The 25,098-nt window shown below is 41.7% G+C and overlaps 1 protein-coding gene across 3 annotated transcripts in view; it reads right to left on the bottom strand.

Annotated features, from left to right (window-relative positions):
- SMOC1 (SPARC related modular calcium binding 1) overlaps positions 1-25,098 on the bottom strand; it is a 118,082-nt gene that overhangs the window by 35,453 nt on the left and 57,531 nt on the right. For 2 of the 3 annotated variants that reach the window (XM_048485793.1, XM_048485792.1), the window contains exons 6-7: positions 18,627-18,716; positions 11,216-11,296 (exon numbers count right to left, since the gene is read on the bottom strand). In XM_048485793.1, the coding sequence (XP_048341750.1) occupies positions 11,216-11,296; positions 18,627-18,716 (171 nt within the window). The remainder of the gene's footprint in view (positions 1-11,215; positions 11,297-18,626; positions 18,717-25,098) is intronic. The other variant, XM_048485795.1, reaches the window with a different exon arrangement.

Here is a 25,098-nt window from a genome sequence, read left to right as displayed (position 1 = left end):
TTGGACCCTCTGAACCAAACTTCACCAAACCTGGGTGGTATCATCAGGACGGTCTCCTAAAGATACTCTGAAATGTTGGTACTGCTAACATAAACATTCCTCCCCTAACCAAAAATCCAGTTTTGAAGGATTTTAACTCTTGTGTTTTAGCTTGGTTGGTGGTTGAGCTAAGGTTTTTGTACTTTTAAAGTTATTGTTGAGACCATATTGTTTTTATTGACCCTCTTTTCCACTTACAGTTTTTCTTTGAAATAAATATTCAAAAACATTTAACCTACTGATGCCTCAATTAATGTAATTTTATTGGTATCTTTATTTTTGAAATTTAACAGTAGCTGCTGCATTTCCCACCCTCGACTTATACGCGAGTCAATAAGTTTTCCCAGTTTTTTGTGGTAAAATTAGGTGCTTCAACTTATATGTTTTGATGGAAGCCACATGTTCTTAACTTCTAGATCCAGTTAAAATAATACTGTTACTTTGCTGTTAGTAAATGGTATAACTGTTATCATTAGAGAGGGTGCAGGTGTCAGATTTGGGAGTACTATTGGGATTGTACTATAGGAAACACTTCTTTAGACAACAAATGATTAAAATGTGGAATTTGCTGGCAGAGGATATAGTGTTGGTCATAGGTACAAACAGTTTTAAAAGGGGGTTAGAAAGATTAATTGAGGACAGGTCTGTCAGTGGCTACCAGCTATGATGACTAAAAGGAACCTCCACAGTCACCTCTGACTACCAGTGCCAGGAGGCAGTACACCTCTGACTACCAGTGCCAGGAGGCAACATCAGGGGAACACCCTGGCCTCTATGCCACTGTGTGTAACAGGATGCTGGATGCTGGACTAGATATACCACTGATTTAGCAGGGCTCTTCTTCTGTATTTATATAAGTTTACTGTCATTGTATTTTTACCACAATGAGGTGCTCTATTTGGATTTTACTATTCAGGAAGTAAAATATTTTGTGTTATCCCTGAAAACCACATATGAGGTACAAAATTGGTAAAGCTGAAACATTTAAAAATGGAGAGTTGTATCCCAGGTCAAATGCTCAGCATAGAAAGGTTTTCTACACAAATATAAACAATGCTTTGTCTCTGCCAAACAAAAAAACCATTCATGCCCTCAAAGAAATGACAGGCCTACTGAATCAGTGTGGGAAACAAGCATTTTCAAAGCTTGAAAGCAGCAGGTGAGGGAAGAGCCACAGTCCCTCTTTATATTAGGAGAGCAACACCAGCTGAGCAAACATCAGGGGAAATGCCTGCATCAGACTTTGTCCTGATTTCTCTTATACAACAACACTGGTACTTCTTATGGCAGAGCCATCTAGGGTGGAACTGGAACCCTTGAAGGATTCTGCTCTTTTGAAGACAAATAATGAAAAAGTACTGTTTAAAAACTCTCCTGTATTCCAAATTTCAACTTTCAAAGTTCAAATGTTTTGCCTTAGACTCCAGAGAAGAAAATTTTTCTCCCAATTTTACAGCTCAGAGCAGTTTTGTACAGAGGGCAAAACTTTCCCAGGGTGTATGTTATTCTTTCCCACCTTTTCCAGATTTCCCAGATTTCCTTTATCACCTGGTGCATTTCACTCTGCTGTCCTAACAATACAATCCTAAGTTAAATTGCACACTCTGAATGTTGTAACCCTATTCAGGAGTCCACCATATTATATCTGCACTTGAACGTAAACCAAACCATAGAGCAATTTTCAGTGTTCAAAAATTATCTGAGTTAAAGTAGATAACATGGAACCTCAAATAAGTCCAGTATTTTCAAAAATTCCTTTTGGAGAGAACCTACTTGAGTTCTGCTCTACATAAAATGAAAGGTATACAAGATACACAAAAAGAGCCCCTGATTATACAATTGCTTCCAAAAGTCAACTCTCAGTTATTATTATATCGATATATTGATATATATCAATTTGAGCAGTTAGGGAAGCAGGAAGGAGCTGGCATCATGGAAGTGTATGGGCAAGGAGGATGAGGAGGAAAGCATGGGTGGCAGCGCAGGGGAGTGGAAAGGTTGACTGTGGGCTGAGCGAACATGTCTTGCGTAAAGCTGTGCTCACTGGCAAATCTGCCCACTGTGGCAGTGAAGCAAATTAAAAGTCATGCTAGAAGTGGTCTTGCTTGCCGCAGACAGAATAAAAAGTGAAAGTGGGCCTCCAGATAAAAGAAATCTTGCTGTGACGGACATTTGCCCCCATATCTCACTAGACACCTTGAGCATTATCAGCCCCAAACTTCACTGGTCAGGCCTTCTGCAAAGCTTACTATGAGATGGAAGGAAACCCTTGCTTCTCATATCCTGCTAAACCCATCAGCCAAGCCAACATTGGAGCAAGAGAAGACCAGTAAGAACAAGCTACAGTCATTTACAAGATGCATCCTTGTGACAAGGTCATTATCTCCAGCAGTTTATGATTTCCTTTTAGTTCCAAAATTAAATACTAAGATGGCCAAGAAAATGTTTAAAGGCCACTATGTACAACTACTAAATGTCAAAACCACATACCGTATATACTCATGTATAGGTCGAATTTTTCAGCACATTTTTAATGCTGAAAAAGCTCCCCTCGACTTATATGCGGGACATTAAATGTTTGTGTGTGTTTTTACTTTGCCGGCCAGCAGGGGGCGCAGATGTTATGCTAGGGGCACCAAAATTTCAGGGTACCCTCAGAAGACTCTCCTGATAATACCAGCCAAGTTTGGTAATGTTTGGTTCAGGGGGTCCAAAGTTATGGACCCCCAAATGAGGTGCCCCCATTCCCCATTGTTTTCAATGGGAGCTATTAGTAGATGGGGCTACCCTTTTGAGGGTCCATAACTTTGGACCCTCTGAACCAAACTTCACCAAACCTGGCTGGTCTCATCAGGAGAGTCTCTTTATGATACCAGCCAGGCTTCTGGTAGAAGTTTAGGGTCAGGGGATCCAAAGTTATTGGACCCACAAAGGGGATGCCCCATCCCCCATTGCTTTATTCAATGGAAGCTAATAGTAGATTTTTTTCCTTTCCATTTCTGATAATATCCCTCTTTTAAAAATCTAAGTTGGGTTACATTTGGGCATATACATGATGATGATGAGGAATCCAGTTTTGGAGGATTTTTAAACCTCTTTAGTGTTTTAGCTTGCCGTTGCTGGTTGAAGGCTTAAGGTTTTGTACTTTTAAAGTTATTGTTGATACCATATTGTTCTTGTTGACCCTCTTTTCCACTTACAGAGTCAGTTTATTGTTTTTCTTTGAAATAAATATTCAAAAACATTTAACCTACTGATGCCTCAATTGCTGTAATTTTATTGGCATCTATTTTTATTTTTGAAATTTACCACAGCTGCTGCATTTCCCACCCTCGACTTATACGCGAGTCAATAAGTTTTCCCAGTTTTTTGTGGTAAAATTAGGTGCCTCGACTTATATGCGGGTCGACTTATACGCGAGTATATGCGGTACATACAAAATAACACTTACAGTACCCAGAAGTGTCTAAAAGGATACTTTTCGGATACTAACAAACAGATGTATTTCAGCCAAATGGCCTTCGACAGGGTACAAAATTAATACATTAATGTAGTGTCAAGCTTCCAGACTACAAACAGCAGTTATAAAGATTTTTTAATACTGAGATCAATTGTTGAAGGGTTGCTTAGATTGGCACCCAAATATTCCACACAAAGTTGTTTCTTCTTAAAAATGTAATACAATGTGACAATCAAGCCCAATTCTGCTAGGGCAAAACCTTACAATGCCTCGGTCATATAAAACCTCCTTAAGTTCCACTCAGATCTTGCAAAGGGACAGTGCTGTTAGTGTGTGGTAGCAAAACTGGAAAAGCTTTTGTTGCCTTTTTCTTAATTTCTCTCCCTTCCCCACTTTTCTCCTCCTTCATTGTGCTCTCTTCTTTTCATGTTCTGCCATTCCTCTACCCACACTTCTAATTCTTCCCCTGCCCCTATTTTTCAGCCTTTGTCTAAACTTCTTTTCATCCATCCTGGTTGGCAACCTGGGATGCACAGCAGCAAACCTTTGTTAATATTATAAGCAGAAGGGGAGAGTTAATATTTCCCCGTAATCTATCAAAGTAGTAGAAAGTAATGTCCCTCCTTTACATACATGACAGTAGAATGTCAATTTGCCTTAGTGGTAATAAATGAGGAACAAAAATTTGAATTTAGCTTAGCTTCCACTATGAATATTATGGGGAGGTGGGAGTGGGACGGGTCTGGAGACATCCTGGGCCAGGCTATTTAAATTCCTTTCAGTTTGGCTGTGGAACTGGTGGCAAACTGGTGGCAAATTTTGAGATTTCTATTTTTTTGATAAGCTATGCCTGCCACAAATGGACACACAGATGGACATGTGGATTCTTTCATAGATGCATGCTAACCACCAGCCAAGTGATTTGTTTTGTCATGATATTTGATTGGATAAAGGTCATGTGCGGGCCCAAGTGGAATCTTTGTCCAAGGTCCTTCATGGCTCTCAGCAGCCCTGACTGGGATGCTAGACTTCAGCTTAATCCCAGTTTCAAATCCTGGTCTGTGGATTCACCCTGGCACCTGAATTCATAGGTAGCAACAAGGCTTCTCGGCCTTTTGGCTTAAGATCCAGAGGCAAAGCTACAAGGGGGCCAGGGGGTGCACGTTGCACCGGGTGTGCGCATGTGATTTATGAAGCCTTCAGTTGTACTCCCCATATAAACAGATAGAGTGAGACAAGCACAGCAATTGCCCGCCTGGATCCCATTCATGAATCTAGTTGTTGCTTAATTATAGAACTTAGTTCATTTGGAATCAGCCAGTGCTCAGTTTCAGAGGTGTTTCAGAGTACAATAAATACTTTGGATCATGTGAAATGTGCACATGAATATTTACAGTTTATCTGCTCACATCTGGAATATGGAAAAATAGGATTTTCCAAGTTAGAAGATAGTAAGCCTAAACTGGTTTGAAATGTAACACCTTGATCTGCAGCAACTGCTCACTATACTAGCCACACTGGTCATATCATTTTTTCCCCCAAGCCCCAGTGATTGTCCACAAGGTTCCATTTAAGTGCTTTGACATTTCACCCTAACTTTTCATGACACCTTGTTCCCCTGCCACCTTGCTGCTGTCTCGGTCTCTCTTTTTTTCCCCTCCTGCTCCCATGTGACTTAATAGCAGCTGTGGGGATTGCAGTTATGACTTTGTGCCTGCAGTCATTTGTTTTTTCTTTGCAGGAAGGAGAGAGACTGAATTCTTTGGGAATGATTTATCACATGGCAGCAGGGGTGAACCTCATTTATTTGTCTAGCTGCATATGGTTTTACCGCCTATGATTGCACACTGATTATTATATGGTGTTATTTTTCCCAGTTGTATACTTTGCACCTTTTCATAAGGTTAGATTAACTGGTCCCCAGTGGCATGTTATTCATTATTTTGTTTGCCAGCTGTCTGCAAGGGCTTAGGTTCTCAGCTCTTCCCTTCACTCCCTCTCTTCAGACATATCTCCCTTCAAATGAATCAACTTGAAGTTTAGACTCACCAATGACATACCACAGCTATTCTAATTCTCAGTTAGATTTGCTACAGAAGCTTTACAAGAATGGATTGAATTCTGATGGTCCATCGCTTCCAATGAAAATTTCACATTGACATCCAAAATCTTCCAGCACTGAAAAAAAACTGCTTCTAACTCATGCTTACGCAAGTGAGCATGATGTATTCTAGTAGCATTTCCACCCCCTGGGAATTGGAATTTTTTCACACAAAGCTTCCATATTTTAATCATGTCATGTCATTTAATCTGTTCTTTTACAATGCAAGATTCTTTTTCATCAAGCCAAATTCATACAAGACTGCAAAAACTATCTGTATTCTGTTGCTACTTCAATTCATCTGAACAAAACTATTGTTATTCCAGTGAGCGAAAAATGTCCCGAATATTCGGCATGTATCTAACCATTAATTTTGCAAATGATAGAACAGTATATCTATTTGTGGAAGAAGGAAGTGGCAATTGCCCCCTCTACTGCAACCCCTCACTTTGCCTCCTTTATTGTACCTGAAGGTCTGCAGTCCATTTGGAACAAAAGTTTAGGGAACTCAATGGGCTGCAGCAGGAGGGGGAAGCAAACGAGTCCTGATCCACAAAGTTTTCAGATGGTTGGATATACACCACTGTGTCTATTAGGTGATTATTTGAGAAACAAATAGCTATAATTTTGCATATGGGACTTGGGGGACACCTTGACCTCATATTTCTGATTGTTAGGAAGGACAGTGCAGGTTCAATATTCAAATCCATGGGGTTGGGTGGGGGGGGGGGTTTCTGGAATTTTCTCCTAATTGGGAGAAGCATTGCAAGGGCCTGGTGCAACTATTTTTAAGGATAATTTGCACAGAACAAACTTTTCTCTCTAGTTTAGGAACTGACTGCTGGAATTTTAAAAAATAAAATCCTGTCTGTATCTGGGTTTTTTTAAAAAAAAAATGTAATGTTTACAGTGACTGACAATAAAAAATTACCTTTCTGCTGAAAATTCTGCTGAAAAAAATTACCATGCTGCTATTCTTTCTTGTGGTCTGTTCTTTCACAAAATAAACAAGCTTTTTTTTTGCAGAACCCCCACCCTTCCCTCTGCAGACTATCTTAATTTTTCTGTGCCATAAGAAAAGACTAAAATGGTTCATGGAGGGCAGGACTGCCCAATGCTTCTCAATGGGCAGTAGACCAGTTCTCTGAGAGGCTAAAATTCTCATATTTTGTGTCCACATTTCTTTGCAAATCTTCACACAATTAAAAAAAATTAAAAAACTACATATTGCCAGAATTGGCAGGATGAGCTGAGTACAACTATGTATTCTTTGGGCTGAAAAGGTGTCCTGGATCACAGCCTGCATAGCAAATGTCCTGGGGCAACCTTCAGCAAATGGAGGCAGGGAGAATCCCTTCAGCAGCACACAATATGTTGGGCAGAAGCTGATGAGGAAACTGACCAGAGAGCTTAACAGTCAGCCTCTTTTCTCCTCTAATGCCTATGCTATCCGGAACAAACATGAGAGGGGGCTTTTTTAAAGACATTCCCAGGACATCTTATTTTGGGTGTGCAGAGTAAAAAGGAAGTCACCTCTTTTTAAGATGTCCCACAGATGTCTTTGTTGCACTGTGCAGAACGGACCAGTGTGGCACATGAACCTGGAGGACTTCTCACTGCAACCACTTTGCTTAAGCCAAAAAGAAACATTCTAGACTTCCTTCTGTGGGGCTTGTCTCCAATGGTGATTGGCTGGGACAGCTCTCCTGAAGGAATTCGTTGGAAGGGAGAAATGCCATTGTCCAGGAAACAGTGAAAAATCCATCTACTTGGTAAACTTTCATATGGCCATTAGAAAGTTTGAGCTTGGACAAAAGCTCCTTAAGGCAGCATGACAGCCACTTGCCTTCCTCTTAACTTCAGGATCCTAATCCCAGAAACTCAGGCCTTTACTCCCGGGGAGACCACAATGTTGTTCATACTAAATCCAGTGTTCATTAAAAGAATGGTGGTAGCCACTGACAGAAAGAATAAGAGCACACAAAGTTCATCAATTCATCCCAGTTCTTGGTGTTAACCTCCCAAAATAGCTCCCAATTAAACTGAATCAAAGATGCACAGTGAGGCCATTGAAATTCACAAACACCAAGACAACTTCAACAGGAAAGAAGAGACTCTGAGAATTAACAAAGCTTGGCTACCAGTACTTTAAAAATACTGAAAGCAAACCCCAAGGGGATGCTAAGTTCATGAACAATGGACTCCACCCAAACACAGGATTTGCATTCACCAATACTGCTGCTGCTGCAAGGCATACAAATGTGAATCACTCCCTGGACTGAAAACCCCCACCTGCAATACAATACTATCAATCACATCTTTGCATAGCAAGTTCCACCCAAACACATAGTGATTGGTTCCCCATCCTGGTTCCCCATCCATGGACAATATATACCCCACTAAACACTCCCTTCTCACTTGACATAGTGTGTAACAGACTTCCCTCTGTGATACACCTCTGAAGATGCCAGCCACAGATGCAGGTGAAATGTTAGGAACAAGATCCACCAGACCACAGCCACACAGCCCAGAAAACCCACCACAGCCATCAAAGATGTATTTGGGGGCAAAAATGTAACATGTAGCAGGAACATGGCTTTTCGACTACTTCCACATGTACATAATAACTTCCTGGATTTCTAACCCTTAAAGGGTAGGTTCTTCCATCAGCTTTTCAATATCAGTTTCTTGTAGCCTTTTGATTCTTAATTCACCTCAAGATTTGTAGCTTCCCCATATTTCCCAACAGCTTGTCAGTTGTCCCATAATGGTCTTTGTCCATCCTCTCATGCTGTTTGCTAGGCCACTTGTAATTCAGCCATTGTCGCCTTCAATCTCAATTACCAAAGCATGATTAAGGCTCATTCACTAAACATGGGAAGATGGTGGCATCATGTTACAAACTCTCATTTCATACAATGACATAGGTGGGAAAAATTAACTAGATCTATAAGTCTGGGGTAGGATTGTTGGCTGGATATTTATGAAGGACCACGGAATGATAAATCTTAGAGAACCTTTCTCCTCAGACAACAGGACCCCAACAACATAGGCACGCACATCTCTGTGTGTTTCTTTACAGTTTGGGCTCTTGGTGTAATTTTTAAAAGCAGGATAAACCCCCTCTCTTGCCTGTTGAAAGTTTTATACTACAAAGCAGGAAGCAAAGTTATTCAGAAGATTTCTAGAGGCAACCCCCACCGCTCAAAATAGTAAAGTGGCATGGAACTGGCATACACCCAAGAGACAGCTTTTAGAAATAAACATCAAGGTTGATTTGTTGTTGTTTTTAAAGACGCAAACCTGTCTTCATCTGCTAACCTTAATAAATTACTCCTTTTAAATAACGTCATGCACAAACCACCAGTTACTGCGACGTATTTGCTACTGCTAGCTTTCTCAGAGCTGTTTATATTTCCATTTATCCACTCATTACATCATCCTGTGGTTTTCTTAAAGGTTGCCAGGGTAGGTTGAATACAGGGTTGTAATCTCTCTTTGGCCAAAATCAAATAAGGTACTATGAAGAGATCTGGGCAAAGCTCAAGCTTTGCAATGAAGGAACCATCACTCTGTACTGCACTGTGCCTTTTCTAATAGATTAATTTTCCTGGAAAATATCAACTTTTTGAGGCACTGCCTTTACACTGACCTTATAATGAGTGGCATCAGTAGAAACCACAGTATCATGTAGGGTTTAAGAAACTAGAGGGAGCAGGAAGGCACCAGGAGTACCTGGATTGCCTCACAACTTCCACATTAGCCTGACAGACCCTATAAGCATAAGCATAAGCATTTTATTGTCATTGTGCATGCACAACGAAACTTACAGCAGCATTCCTCGATGCACACAATTTCAGACTCATACCCCATCCTAACTTTCCCCTTCCTCCACCCATCCCTACACAGCCCCAAACACATCAACATGAAGAGAAAGAACACTAGATTAAATTTCCCAGATGCCCCTGGAATCTGAAAACCTGGTCAATGGCCCTTTTAGGAGTGTTCTCGGAGACCAATGACACATTCTAATGTTAGTCAGGAGGGGAATGTCATTCTTCCTGCAAACTGTTAAGAAGTATCACCAAGTGGAGCTAGGGTTCTACTAATCAATGGCCATTGCTACAACACAGGGCAGGCAGGTGAAGGATGTGCAGTAATGACCTAAAATGATGCTGATTAATTTCATCCAGCTCTAGGTGCAGCCCCACCCCCCACAAGGTACTCAAGGAGCTTCCCCACCATAATGAAAAGGCCAGAGCAAATTACCATCACCAGATTAAAAGCTTCCTTCTTACTTAGAGCTATTAGACTGGTAAAAGTTACTGGACTAGTCACCATAGTGGTCTTTATAATCGTATAGGGATTGTGGGATCAGCTATGTTCAAAATGCCCATAATCAATCCCAAATTCTTGTGGTTTCTGGTGACTTTCTTTCTCAGCTTTTTACACATTAATTCACAACTTTGAATATTGAGTTTGCTTCTAGTCTCAGGTGCAAGGATTACTACAGTAGCAGAGACTGATGAGAAGTGGCACAAGGACAGCCAATGGGGCATAGTGGTGCTAGAAATGTTGGAGCAAGACCCATGTTTAAATCTCCACTCAGTCATGAAGAGTATTAGGTGATCTTGCACCAGCACTAATTCTAAGTTTAACACACCTCTGGTAAGTACATCTCACAAGACAGCTGTGTGAATAAACTGGGAGGCAATCATACATAGCTTCCCAAGGTCCTTGATGAAAATGTGAGATAAAAACAAAAGAAAGATTTGTGAAAGTTTCAAGGTGGCCTTTTCTGACTATGAATGAGGTTTACAGAGTATGCTACTCGTTCAGCATATATTAAAACAAGTAAACTGTCTATCACATATGCCCTGACTACCCTTTGGTGTTTATCTGAAAGGAATTTCCATATACACAGTCAATTTGACCATAAATTCACACAGACCATCAAGAACAGTAGAAAAGTCTATAGAAAGAAAAAAGCAAGGGCAGCCCAATATAGATGAGGGGAGAATGCTCATAGGGAGTTGTGGAAGGCTGCGCAATGCATTTGCCTCCTCTGCCAGCACAAGGGTCCAAAGGCAGCAATGGCCAACCATCCCTCAGCTCTCGAGAGGCAAAACCCAGAAGCTGGGGCTGCCACAGAGCAGAACTGGCATCAACTCGGATGGCAACATGGCGGGGTGTGATGGTGATTCCAGGGATGGAGCCGATGTTAGTCAGCTTCCACTGGCACTCCAACCCCTGGACCTGCAGACCTATGCCACATAAAAGTGTGGCATACACCTGCTAGGCCTATGGGGCAATTTGAGTGGCAGGAGGATTTTTCGTTTCCCTTCCCTTCTTGTTACCCAAAGTCCTTTTGGAGGCAGTGCGGCATTGCCTTCACTGCACCACCTCCAACTGTCATAGCATTCCCCCCCCTCAACTGGATTGCACTATAAAAGTCCCATTAGTTGTGGGAGTTTTCCCAGATGTCACGACAGACTCTGCAATGATTTGCGAACAGAACAATAATTGCAATTAAGAGGTATAAAGTTTACTGTGGGGAAAGTTAAAATTACTCTGCCTGCCTAAACTTATTCTCCTTCACAAAAATCAAACATTACCTGAATTTTTCATACTGGAACTGTTTAGTTTGGAATCTTTGATGACCAAATGTTTAATCCAAAGTGTGGGAGCTGTGATCTCTGAAAGAAAAAGATAGACACGTGGGATTATTTTATTTTATTAAACAGAGCAATAGCTTTCATTTAAAAAAAAGAGTTCCTCATAATTCCACCCAATTTCTTAAATTACCAGTTTTCTTCATGGTTCCTTTTTTAGTTTTATATATTTGCTTCTTGATTTTATCCTTACTTTTTCACTGTATTATCTTTGTTGTTGTTCACATGTCCTAGGTCTACAATGGACTATCAACCCATATGTTGATTTTAGTTGATCCCATGCCTTTTAAAATAATGAAAGCCCAGAAGGGAATGCATGAGAAATAGATTGAGGATATGGCCAGCAGAAGGAATTGATGAGGCAGGGAACAACATTTCATCCAAGAATCAGACTACTGATAAATACAGACATCAGTTCTCTCAAAATGAAGATAGGTAGAAAGACACATGAATTCTGAGAAGCAAGATTCCAAATCAGTGAGAAATGAAAGAAAATTAATAGGGGTGATAAATGACTGCAACCAGTAGATTTGCCAAAGAACAAAAACAAAAGGCATTATTATTTTAAATTTTATAAAAGAATGAAAAATAGGCTCAGAAGAAGAAGAAGAAGAAGAAGAACAAGAAGAACAAGAACAAGAAGAGAAGGAGACGGAGAAGGAGAAGAGGAGAAGAAGAGGAGAAGAAGAGGAGAAGAAGAGGAGGAGGAGGAGGAGGAGGAGGAGGAGGAGGAGGAGGAAAAGGAGGAGTTTGGATTTATATTCCCCCCTTCTCTCCTGCAGGAGACTCAAAGGGGCTTACAATCTCCTTGCCCTTCCCCCCTCACAACAAACACCCTGTGAGGTAGGTGGGGCAGTCAATGGAAAGAACAAAAACTACCCCTCTTGGCCTAAAAAGTACAAAATTGAGATTAATGTGAGATTAGCCAGCATCAAAAAATCAAAATATATTAGCAAATGCTTCAAAACAAGAGAAAAAATGGGTAATATCCTGAATTCAAGCATTCCTGAACTTGAGGGAATGAAATATAAATACACAGTGCACACCAAAGAGATAAAGGGCCACTCCCCACTCACCATAAGCCGCGGGGTCACCTCTGTAAAAGAAGCGGGGATCCCGGACGTTCCCCATATCACTGGCGCTCACTGCGCAGCTGCCCGGAATTTGCCGCTCTCCCACTTCCTTGCCGCGCACCAAATTAGGTCCTCAAGAAACAGCAACATTTTCAAAAACCCCGCGGCAAGGAGGTGGGAGAGCGGCAAATTCTGGGCGCTGCTGGAGCTGAAGGGGCTGCTGCTGCTGCTGGCCCAGGCGCTCTGCCGCCGCCGCCTCCGAACGTGTCTCGCCAAACCTCCCCGAGCAGGCCCCGGCCACGTCCACGGAAGAAGAAAGCACAGGACCCAGCCTCGGAAAACTGGGCCTTCCTTCCGGGGTCTCGCAGAGACACGGGGGGGGGGGCTGTAGCTTCCCAGGAAAAAGGGGGCTTTATTCCCGCATGGACCCTTTCGCCTCAACGTTGGTGGGAATGTGAACCGACCGAGGCAACGGAAGGTCTGAAATCGCGGCCGAGTGGATGACAGGACTGGTGTCTTCCAAGTCCAAATCACCAGCTCAGGATTAAGATTTTTTTTAAGAGAGTCATTTCAGGTTGTTTTAGTTTATTTTTGAGCACTTGGCCCCCCTGTGCATGTCGTGCATTGTGTCACCACCGCAGCCCTGGTCAATTTCAAGTGATCTGCCCCATTCCTCCCACGGCGCGCCCTTCATCGACGAAAGAGGGTCTCCTCAGCGCCCACCCACCCCAGCCCTCTCCCCTCCCCCACAGCGCTCTTGCCCTACCAGGCTTTGGAAGCTGCATGCTGGGGTTGTTGACCAGTTCATGGTGAAGCCGCAAGAAAGCAACGAAAGAGACTTGCACAGAAACAGACCGGCGGGAGGTGCGCCCCAGTGGTCCAGGCAGACCCCTTCAATCTGGGGGGTGGCGGAGGCTTCTAAAAACCACACGTCTCTTGCGGTGGGAAGGCGAATTGTAGGGAGCGCTTCTCCCTCGGCGCCCCTCTCGCCTAAGCCAGGGAGCCTGAACAGTGTGGGAAACAAATGTCTTCGTGGTCAAAAGCCACGGAGGCTTTCCTACGCGGAGTCACTGCGGGGTTGCAATCAAAAGAGGTAAGTGGGGAGTGGCCCAAAGTGACTGAGGGCAAGAATTTATACTTGTACACAAACAAATCTGGTCTTCCTCAGCAGCAGCAGATTACAAGTTAGGAGGGTGGCTTGCCTCACTGTTTCCCAGCCTGTGGGTCAGACCCACAAGTGGGTTGCGAAGCCTACAGAAGAGAATCACAGGCTCTTGTAGGGTTATGGTGGATGTTTCCTTTTCCTCCTTGCCTGGTGCCCAGTTATACTCACACTGACTCTCTGAGGCAGACTAGGTAAGGCACAGCAAGCCAACTAGTTGTCTGTGGTGAGCTAGACTGAAACTGCAGTTGTGCCCCAGAAAACAGCACGTGTACTTTCTTCTGCAGCACAGCAGCAGCAACGAGCTCCATCATTCCCCACATATTTTCCTTTCTTCAGCCACACTCCTCCCCCACCCCAATTTTCCTCTGATGGCAATGCCATCTAGTTGTTTCTCAACAGTCACTAAGATTTTTTTTTTGAGGGGGGAGGCCACTGGTGAGCTGCACCTGCTGTTCCACTTGCAACAAATGATCGAAGGAATGACTTACCCCAGGAAAGGTTTCGGAGCTGCTGCTCCAGCCTGCTTCAAATGCTCAGTTTTTTGCTGCTTGTTCCAGCCCTGTTTAGTGCAGCATCAGCTTTCAGGCTGTGTGTACATGAAGGTGCTTGCCAGGGCAGAGGGGATCATGGCCAATAGTGGAGAGAAGATTATGCTTTGGTAGCCCACAAACATCAGGATCATCTCTCTACTGGGGAAAGTACAATTTATATCCACCTTCGGGCCCCACCTCTTCAATCTTTGGCAAAGGAAAAGCTGAGGCAAACTGGGGGATATGGGGTTCTACTTGGTGCCTCTCCAGGAGGAGCATAAGCCTTTAGCAGATGTTACACATGAAGCTAGAACTCCATTTCATTGCAAGCCCCAACTTATTTTCCATATTTTGTTTTCCCAGTCATTACAGCAAAGGAAGTAGACTGGCACTAGTTGGGGCCCTAGCTCTGTATGAAGCCAAAATACCCCACACATTTTGGTGTTTTCTCTGAAGTAAATCCCATTAAATTCAAAGGGGCTTTCTTACAAAGCAATCCTATGCTCACCATGAGTTAGCTCTGTTGAATATAGACACGTACTTCTGAGTAGACATGCATAGGATTGTGCATTCTGACAGAAATGTGACACAAATGCATTAATTCTTGGCATTTTTAAAAAAATTAAATGGTAAATAGCCAAGCAATAAATAGATTTGGTAGCTTTCAAGGTTCAACAATTAGCTTTCAAGGTTCAGCAATTAGTGTCTATAATTGCTGTGTCTATAATTTTTATAGCTCATGAAGCTATAACCTGCAATCAGTTGGATTCTTATATTCTAACTAACAAATATGTGAATAGCTTATATAAATGCAATAAATATTTCAAATCCAGATTAATTGGTGTATTAAGTAGAATAGAATAGAATAGAATAGAATAGAATAGAATAGAATAGAATAGAATAGAATAGAATAGAATAGAATTTATTATTATGGCCTTTCGGTCAGTCATTAAAACCAGAATCAGAATATGTAAAGATACATATGTAAAGATATTCCAATTGTACAAAGGTGTGAGGTCAATACATTAGATATCATTAACTTAAGCCATTATTACAAGTTTCATCATACAATCCGGTTCTCTATCTTAATAATAATCTTCGCTTATTGTACGCCAGCGTACAGTGTGTTAAGTAATTTTTTGTTTGGATAACTTAACTAATTGTAATAAAACAACAAAACCTGAAATTAAAATGCATGGAAATTATGACTGTCAAAAACCTAAAGACTAAAATTAATGCAATAATAAATCAATGATTCATCATACCGAGTAAGTCTGAACTTGTAGGACACCATATCAAAAAGATTGGGAAACAATCGTTTATCTGAAAAGGGAAGGGGCTAGTTTTGAAAACAATACTCAGAAGTGGAATGGCATGAACTGAGTTTACCAACCTACCTTCTAAAATAGGGGGTCTGATCTTAGTGAACAAAGTTTCTCTCTGATTAATTAAAAGAGGAAATCATAGCTGCTATAAACTGCCTACACACCCAATGTGAGTCATCACTGTTTTTCTATTGACCCCATGTACCTAAATTGTACAATGGATTTGTGACCAAATGCTAACAATGAGGAAAAGCAGGAACCTCTAAGAAGTAATTCCCCAAAAGGCTCATTTTTAATTCCATTAAGTTAGTCATGCTCAGACATTCAGTCAAATGATTTTGGACCAATTCATCTTCCTAAAATATCAGGCTGAAGTAATATTAAGCTCTCATTGCATGTTACAAATAATTAAATTCAACTGAAAATTTTAAAAAATTCAAGAATGGTTACTTGGCTATGACCGATGGCTATAACAAGATAACATGCATTAACAAAACTTGTAAAGATAGGGAGAGGTGGGCGGGCAAATCGTTGGCCGGCACAAAGGAGGGCTTGGTCCTTTAAAGGCTCGGGCCAGCTCTCCCACTTCCCGTGATGCCTGCCCAGACCTAAGATGGCCAGGGCTCTGCTTCCGCCCTTACTTGGGCAGTAGCAGCCAGCTCAGCTCTGCCTACCCACCCTGACCAGCAACTGCAGCCCATGGTGATTCACAGCTGTCTTTGTTGCAAATAGCAGCCATCGAGTCACCGGTGGCAGCCATTGCGGAAGAGGTGAGCAACACGAGGCAAAGAGAAGGGGGGCATTCAGCTTATAGGGCACAGTTGCAGGGAGCTGCAACGATTGGCCCAAGCTGAAAAAGGCGGGAGCAGCAAAGGCGCATATAAGCGCCACGCCCTGAGCCTCGGCCTTCTTGGCTAGCCGAGGCTCAAGAGCAACGTGACCCACCCACCCTCCCTAACTGCAATTGTTAATAGTTGACTTGTTGTAATGGTTTACTGTATAACTGTATTTTGTCGCAGCCCGGCGGGTTGGCAACGGAATCGCAACATCTGTGGGAAGAAGCCGAGCTGGGCGGCCAGTCTTCTCCATGGCTGGTGCCCTTAACGAAGGGCCGGGAGGTGGGGCAGGCCGGTAAGCAAGCCGGTAGGCTTAGCTGGTGCCCGCTACCCCCAGCAGGAAGGGTTGACACCAAGGGGTATCCACCCCGATGGCTCCCGGATTCCTGCCTAATGCCCCAATAGGGATTGGGGACGGCATGATGTTGTGATCCGTTTGTCTGCCCAGCTTCTTAAGTGTTTATGTTTGCTAATTAATAAATTGGGCTGCGGCCCAATCTATTTCCAAGCTCTGGTTTGGTGTGTTTATTTGCCGGGGAAGGGTCTACACCATCTGCACGCAATGCTGGTTTTGCCTCTGTACCATGCATGTATTTATTTACAATATAACCTCTCCCCCGCTTTGGACAGTATGTACCCACAAAGCACCCCTCCCTTCCCATGCTGAAGCTGACCAAGAGAGTCTGGTTTGTGCTCTTTTAACCCTCCTCACCCCCAGCAGTTAAAATCTTTTCCCACAACCTTTCTGTCCTAGAACCCATTTTTGGGGTAGAATCTGTTACCACATAAAGAATTCCTACTCTTTTTTGTATCCCACCCCCACACACCTCTCTTGGACACCAGGAGTATTGTGTGTGAGGGAGATGAAGGTGTCAGGGCAAGTTTCCCCTCATTCCTCCTCTTATTCTTTTGCTTTGCTCAACCAGTTCTGCCCCCTCAGTACCTGGTTGAATCTTGTTTGCATGGGTGAGTCAATTCATATTCAAGATTGTTAAGAGAACAGATGTTTACTAATTAAGCATAAATCCTAAGAAAATATAACTAATTGGGAACAATCAAAAGATCAATCATTATAGGCACAATATCATTGTGGTTGTTGTTGCTGTTGTTTTATTCATCTTAATGGCCCACCCTCCCCAGCCTAAGCCAAGTTCAAGGTGGCTAACATACATAATTAAAATCACAATAATTTATATAATTACAATGAAAACATTCCAGCATAAAACTGTTTATATAGCAATATTTTACCCATGTAGACTTACATTCATGCCACTGGCGGGGGAATAGAGTCACAGGGGCCAACTGAGCTCAGTGTAGTTCTTATGACTTTTTTTTTTTTGCAATTTTGCAAGTCTTTTGGAACTGTGAAATGCTTTGATGCTCTGGCTCTAGTGAATGCAGCAGTATGTCCCTGGGGCCAGGGATCACTAAGAGTTTACTATCGGAGGACCATGAAGTCCTCCATGGGCAATACCGGGGAATGCGATCTCAAAGGTGTGATGGTCCCAGACCTTGAAAATGATCCAGAATTCAACCAGTAATCAGTGTAAGCAGTAGAGTACAGGCGTTATATGTTCCCTCACTGGTATCCCAGTGAGCACTCATGCTGCTGCATTCTGGACCAATTGTCATTTCCAGAGCAGTCTCAAGGGAAGGCCAGCATAGTGCGAGTTACAGTAATTAAGCAAAAAAAATCCAAAAGATACAGTGCCAGCAAAGTCTATACTTACAAAATGAAACCTCTACGTTTATTTCTTTCCAAGGAATGGGTGCAAAAGTTAGAAGTTGGACACAGTCTTATATCACTGCCATCCAGTCTTAATACCAACAAGTCCCTCATCTTGAACACATTACAGGCTGACTGTTTTATTAATTAACCTGCAGCTGGGAGGATCTCCAAGCCTGCTCTTGGTCAATCACCTCAAATGCTCGGAGAATTATTTTAGGGTGCCAGAACAGGAAATTAAAACATTCATCTTGTATCTTTTGATGGCTATGATGAATGGAGAACATAAGCTCCAGAGTCCACTCCATTCCTAGCCTATCTGCCAACTTAAACCTGGCTGTTCTATTTTCTTATATGCAGATATGTTATCTTATGACCAACTAGCTATATAAATGAAACAGTTGTCATCAAATTCAGTCATTATGTTAAGAAATGACAATGGACCCAGTTCATAACAGGAATATTTTCAGACCCAGTAAGAGACCAGAAGCAAAAGAAAAAAGAGAATTATTTAAAAGTGCATTCCTAAGCAGAAATTTTACCTTTTAAAAGACCACGGAGGTCAGTAGGCTCAGAAGGCTATAACTGTTTCATACTTTAAAACACTTGAATTGACCCTAAATAAAGATTTTGTAAGGTGTTTTAAAAGATGAAAATATCCTAATATTTGAACATTGTAGAATCTTGTGAGGTACTTACCTTCTCCATCAAAAACAGGTTGGGTCTCCATGGTAGGTGTTGGCTTTGAACCATCATCTGAATTAAGGGTTAAAAAGAATCGAAAAGAAACTACCATTATTGAGGTTAATACTATCTACTCTCCAGTACTGTTGAATGATTGGGAGTTTTACATGGCCCGGCCAAGTCCATGAGACAGAAGATAAAAGACATATAGGAAAAAAGAAAAATCAAAATGCTTTTTAGAATTAGGATACCTTTGTTGTCTCCTATCCCCACATTCAACTCCTGCCCAAACAGGCATCTTTTCCTGAAGTAAAGATTGAATGGATCTGGAATTATCATTCTTAAAATAAGCTGGACATATCTCACACACCGTAACCTGATTCATTGAACCGTGACTGTTACATGTCTTTCAGATATAGTAACCAGTCTTATGGCCCAATCCACATTTTGAAACATTTTTTGGAATGAGCTCTTTCTGCATTTGGTATATACACAGAGCCAGTCACATAATGACACTAAAAAGTACATCATTGGGTACTTCAGTACAATGTTACCACATAAATAAAATAGGTTGCATTCTGTTCCACTGATCAGGGATCTTTCTGCTGGTGCAATGAGCCTCATCTACTGCCAGAAAGTCCAAAAGAATGGAATTGATGGAGACAAGCCAATGTTTGTGAGAACTAGAATAAGATTGTGGTTGCAAAGTACAAAATCCTTTCAAGTCTTCTTATTAGATTTCATTGGGAGACATTTGTTTTTGAAACTTACCCACAAGGAATTTGGCATCACTCTCCATTGCAGAGGCATTAAGCTACAATAATCACAGTGATATACTATTTCTAACATTTAATGACTACATCTAACACCAACATAGTTTTAAAGAAGAGTGAACAGGGGGAGAAATCCACTCTTATTGCCTTCCCTTATCTAGAAAATCTCCATTCCCAGAGAGAAAAAATGGAACATTACAGCTTGGACCAAGTAAAATCCAGAACAATGTAAACCTAATGAAAAATAATCAGTATTGAAATCTGATCACAGGATGAAGGATGTGGGATTGGTTCATGCTTTTCTTATGAAATCTTCTCCTTTGTTCCGTAGATGCTTAGACCATAAAGTTTGGTTCACCGGATGGAGAGTTCCGTGTCACAAGCAATTGGATCTAGGGTTTGCTCCAGAGTTTGAGCATTCAATGCCATATGTATATGCTTGGATGTAAGGTTACTGTTTTTGCTGATGAAAAAAATATGAATAATGATGTTAAAGATCTAATTTTTCTTTTGATGTTTAAGGGCCAAGTGCTGAAAATTTGAGGTTTAAGTGTTAATATAAGAGTGGATGTTTAACATACACTATGGCTTTAAAAACATTGTCACAATTTTTATGTACTCATATCCTGACACAAAATATACACAAAGAAATCTCAGTCGCAAAACCGTAATGGATTATAATAAATGATACACAGCATTTATAAATAGAAATCCTGTCCAATTTTCATAAACTGGTAACTATCAATATGCTAATCCTCCAAACTGATTTCATTTACAAAAAAATTAGCACCTTTGTTCTATTCCAAAACCAAAATTCGCCATAAACATCACAGAAAAGAAATCAAAAAAAGAAAGAGATGAATAAAGAATCATGTAGTTATTTAAAAGTCAATGTGCTGATGGATCACTGTTTATATGACTGCAAGCTTTAATTATTTGTGGTATTTATTAAATAATTATTGTTCACATTTTAGTCTTAAGGTTAAGATTGGTGCTGGCATAGTTAGTCAATATGCTATATACCCTCTCAGGGGGAAAAACAGGAAAGCAGATTGATGCACACAGCAATGGAACTGGAGTCCATAGTGACATGATCATCATCCAGCAATCATGTATGAAAGCTGGGGAAGTGTACCTCAAAAATCTGTATTTTTGGCTCCAGATATCAGGGAATCACAAAATATTGGTACTGCCAGTTATCAAGGTTCCAAATACCAGTTTGGCATTCGGAATTAGCATTTTTTCAGAGGTTCAATATTATTCAGCTCCATTATTCCCTATGGGGAATCTTTCCAGAGGACTGGAGGGGCTCTTGAGCAAATGGCATCAAAATTGCAGCAGAACTGTTGGTGATCATCCATTAAATAACCCCCATGTTTCAAGTTAATTGGACCTCTTGGCACCAGAACAAGGCACCCAAGCAATCCTGCATTGCTTTTATGTGGGATGGAATTTCATGCTTTCTCCAGGGCAATTAATAGACAAATATACAGAAGCAAGCAAAGTAGCAACTGGCCAAAAACATTTAAAAGTATAAAGAACCAACAAGCCCAAAAATCAATGCATAACTAAAGAATTCTAGCAGAAGTGTGGAGCAATGCAGCAAACTTAACACAATAAATGTACAACCTGAGAATCCAAGTCAAAGTCAAACCAGAGAATCCTCCAAGCCAAACCAAATAGGAATTGCTGAATACCTAACAAATGTAAAATCAAAGAATCTGACCAAATGTACACCCCAAAAATCAAAGGTAATGTCCTAACAGTGACTCCACTGCAAACCACAAACCCAACACAAACCAGTTCAAGCAAAGAACACAATGTTGCAAAACCAATAAAACCAATTTCAAAGGATAGAATCAAAGCCAAACCAACATGGCAAGCAATACCAGCCCCTGGGAAGACAGACACAATAAAATTAAAGGAGAAAAAAACAGTCCTGGTAGCCTTAAAATGCTGGCTCCTAATATTCCCAGCTACTGCCGAATATTGTCAAAGGCTTTCACGGCCGGAATCACTGGGGTGCTGTGTGGTTTCCGGGCTGTATGGCCGTGTTCTAGCAGCATTCTCTCCTGACGTTTCGCCTGCATCTGTGGCTGGCATCTTCAGAGAATCTGATAGTTGGAAAGGAAAGCAAGTGGAGTATATAAACCTGTGAGTAAAGGTCAATAGGTGAGGGCATCTGAATAGGAGTGGCCTGGCAAGTGAGTAACAATGAAGTGTAGCATGTGAGTAACAAAAGAGATAGCAAGGTCAATAGGTGAGGCATCTGAATAGAAGTAGTCTGGCCTTTGTTCCCTTTAATTATCTGTAGTCATCCTGTGCCTGTGTGGAGCTGATTAGTCACTGTTGACTCTAGAGTTTTTCAAAACTGGCAGCCAAATTCTGTTCATTTTCATGGTTTCTTCCTTTCTGTTGAAATTGTCCATGTACTTGTGGATTTCAATGGCTTCTCTGTGCAGTCTGACATAGTGGTTGTCAGAGTGGTCCAGAATTTCTGTGTTTTCAAATAATATTCTGTGTCCAGGTTGGTTTATTATGTGTTCTGCTATTGCTGATTTTTCTGGCTGAAATAGTCTGCAGTGCCTTTCATGTTCTTTGACTCATGTCTGAGTGCTGCGTTTGGTGGTTCCTATGTAGACTTGTCCACAGCTACATGGTATGCGGTAGGCTCCTGCAGTAGCTAAAGGATCCCTCTTATCCTTTGCTGAATGTAGCATTTGTTGAATTTTCTTAGTGGGTCTACTGCAGCTACCACCCAGTACTCCTCTAGCTATTGCAGGAGTCTACCGCATACTTCTCTAGCTACTGCAGGAGTCTACCGCATACTCCTCTAGCTACTGCTACACTTCATTGTTACTCACTTGCCAGGCCACTCCTATTCAGATGCCCTCACCTATTGATATATATACTCCACTTGCTTGGTATATATACTCCACTTGCTTTCCTTTCCAACTATCAGATCCTCTGAAGATGCCAGCCACAGATGCAGGCGAAACATCAGGAGAGAATGCTGCTAGAACACGGCCATACAGCCCAGAAACCACACAGTACTCCCAAATAGTTCTAGGATTTTTGGAACCCATTTCCCAGTATCCCAGAAAATCCTGGACACCTTCCGGACAGCTGAATATATCCAGAAAAATGCCAATATGGTATTTTTTAGGTGTTTATTTGAACTGAATATATCCAAATGAACAATCCTGATGGAATCAGCAAAACAAAACACTGTGATGCTTGCACACCTCCCTGATATCAACCTGCCCCCATCTATAAAGAGAACACAAGACGAGGTTAAGCAAAAGAAACAAAGCATCTTCCACTATAAGAAGACTGTGGCATCCCAGTATTAGCAGTCCTGTAACTATCTACTCCAGGAAAATCTGCAGATGTGGGTTCAACTATCATCCTTTAACAAAAGAAAGTATGGCCACTCCAACCATAACACCCAGAGACCTTTCAAAGCTCACCAAGCAAAGAAAACCCCAGCAGAAACCTCATGACTTCTCCCAGGCAAGGGTTCACATATCAAGGGGAATAATGCCCCAAGGAACAGCTTTTTGCAAAGCAAGATGGACAGAGACACTAGGGCAACTATGAAAGAACACAACAGCATGGTCCTAGAAGGCATTCCTATTGTTCCTGTAACAGTTCACTTGGGGAAAACAAGTTGATAGCCAGCAAAATAGGAGATGAGAAGGATGAGAAGGAAAGATTAAAGGTCACACTTCACAGAAGAACATTCTTCGAACTCACATCCAACTAGATAAATAGAATATTTGGAATTCTTCATTGGCCCTTGTGTCAAAACTAGCCATGGAGACCAGGACAAGAAAAACTAGAGAAAGGTATGATGTTGAGGGAAAGGTTTAGCTTATGATGAAATGACACATCATCCAAGTATCTGGGCAAGAATTGTCTATTTTCATTTGCAAATGTTGAGTCTACACTGTGTGAATGCTCAAGGTGAAGCTCACTGACAAGCAGTCTGGTCAAAAGGCAGTGCCAATCCGCTGCCTTTCCTAATTTCTCTAATTTCCATGCTGCAGAGTTTGGGGCAATAAGGCCATTTGGTATGATAATGAAGGCAACCCAAGAGACAGGACATGGACAGCTTACGTTTCCTTTTCTCCTCCTGGTGAATTTACATTGGGAAGGGTTTTGGTAGTTTGCGGGTAGAACACCACCGCTCTGGATGGAAGCAGACAAGGTTCAGAGAGATTTTAGTTTGTAACACACAGAGAAATATGGGAAGACTTTATGGGGACTCTGAGATAAAGAGGCATAAAGGTGACTTAAAGAAAGGTGACCACCCAGTTGGAGGGGAAAGTAATCTGAAAGAAACAGAACATTACATCTGAAACCATTAAAATATTGAGCCCTGTCTCTTTAACATCCCAGAGATAATCGGATCTAAAGAAAGGGAAATGTGTTTAAACTTATTTGATTTTCTCTGTGCTCAGATGCTGTAACCTTTTTTAACTGTGCATTTAACATTGTATCAACTGTATTCTTTAAGATATTTTTTGTCTGAAATTAGAGTTATTTAATCTTTGCAACTACAAAAAAACTCCTTATGCCTTTGCTCAAGCTTTTCAAAGTGCAAGAATAGTTAAGAATATCTCTAACAAGTGAGATTTCCAGAATTTCTTCCCCATCTCCACAGCTGAATTAAAAGAGGAGATTCTGATATGTCCATAGGGAGTCAGAATGCAGTCCATCAGACTTCAGTTCTATGAATGGCCAACTGGTGGCAAAAGAAAATAAACTCGGTTTGTGAAAGGGATAAAGCTGGAAGGACAAATTCCTCATTAGGTTCTAACAGTTTGAGAACAATGCAATTTGAGCAAGTCCTTCCTTCTCTGTGGTAAAAATGAGGTGTTATTTTACCAAACAGTATGCTTGGAGCTAGTCACTACACCGCCCTTGATGGCATCACTGTCTGTCAGTAGCATTAAATCTAATCACTGGGGATGGCCCATTTATACCAAGTTGCTGCCATGGACTGCAGTCACACTGGAAATGATTGTAGCCATATTGTTCTGCAGCATTTATTTATTTAGTTATAACTTTTCTACCCAGTGGTGACCCAAAACCCCTCACAAGACAGAAAACATAATAGAAATAAACAAAGAAGGGGGGCTCTGAGTACAGGGCAGGTCTTCCTCTCTCTCCTGACTGATCATTCTGCCAGCTCAAGGCTGCAACCTTCAGGTTAAGAGCAGAAGGACAAGAACAGGACAGTGTCCACCCTCCAAAGCAGCCATTTTCTCCAGATCTCTGTAGTCTGGAGATGAGCAGTAATTCCAAGGGATCCCCAGGATCCACCTGGGCTGGCATCCCTAGTTATGTCACTCATGCCCATGACGGGTACAGGTTAGAGTGGCCAGTCTCCAGGTGAGGCCCAGATATCTCCTGGAATGACAACTGATTTCCAGACACAGATATGACCCCCCCTGGAGGAAATGGCTGCTTTGGAGGCTAGGCTCTATGGCATTATACCTGCTGCCAGAAAATCTTCAGGAATTTCCCAACCCCTCTACAGCTGTACAGATGGACATTATAGCTGTACACTAGTGCAGCGGGTAGCAACATTTCACTATTTTGGAAATAATCACTGCAGGGTTCTTTCTCTTCACTGCAGGTTTCTATTCTTTCCTTCCTTCAAACATAAGGTTCTCATATTTAATTGAGCCCTTCAGCTTCATTTGGGA

The sequence above is a fragment of the Sphaerodactylus townsendi genome, linkage group LG02 (genome assembly GCF_021028975.2).
Source record: "Sphaerodactylus townsendi isolate TG3544 linkage group LG02, MPM_Stown_v2.3, whole genome shotgun sequence".
Taxonomy (NCBI): domain Eukaryota; kingdom Metazoa; phylum Chordata; class Lepidosauria; order Squamata; family Sphaerodactylidae; genus Sphaerodactylus; species Sphaerodactylus townsendi.
The sequence above is the reverse complement of the archived record's forward strand: the minus strand, read 5'-3'. Positions and strand labels throughout refer to the sequence as shown.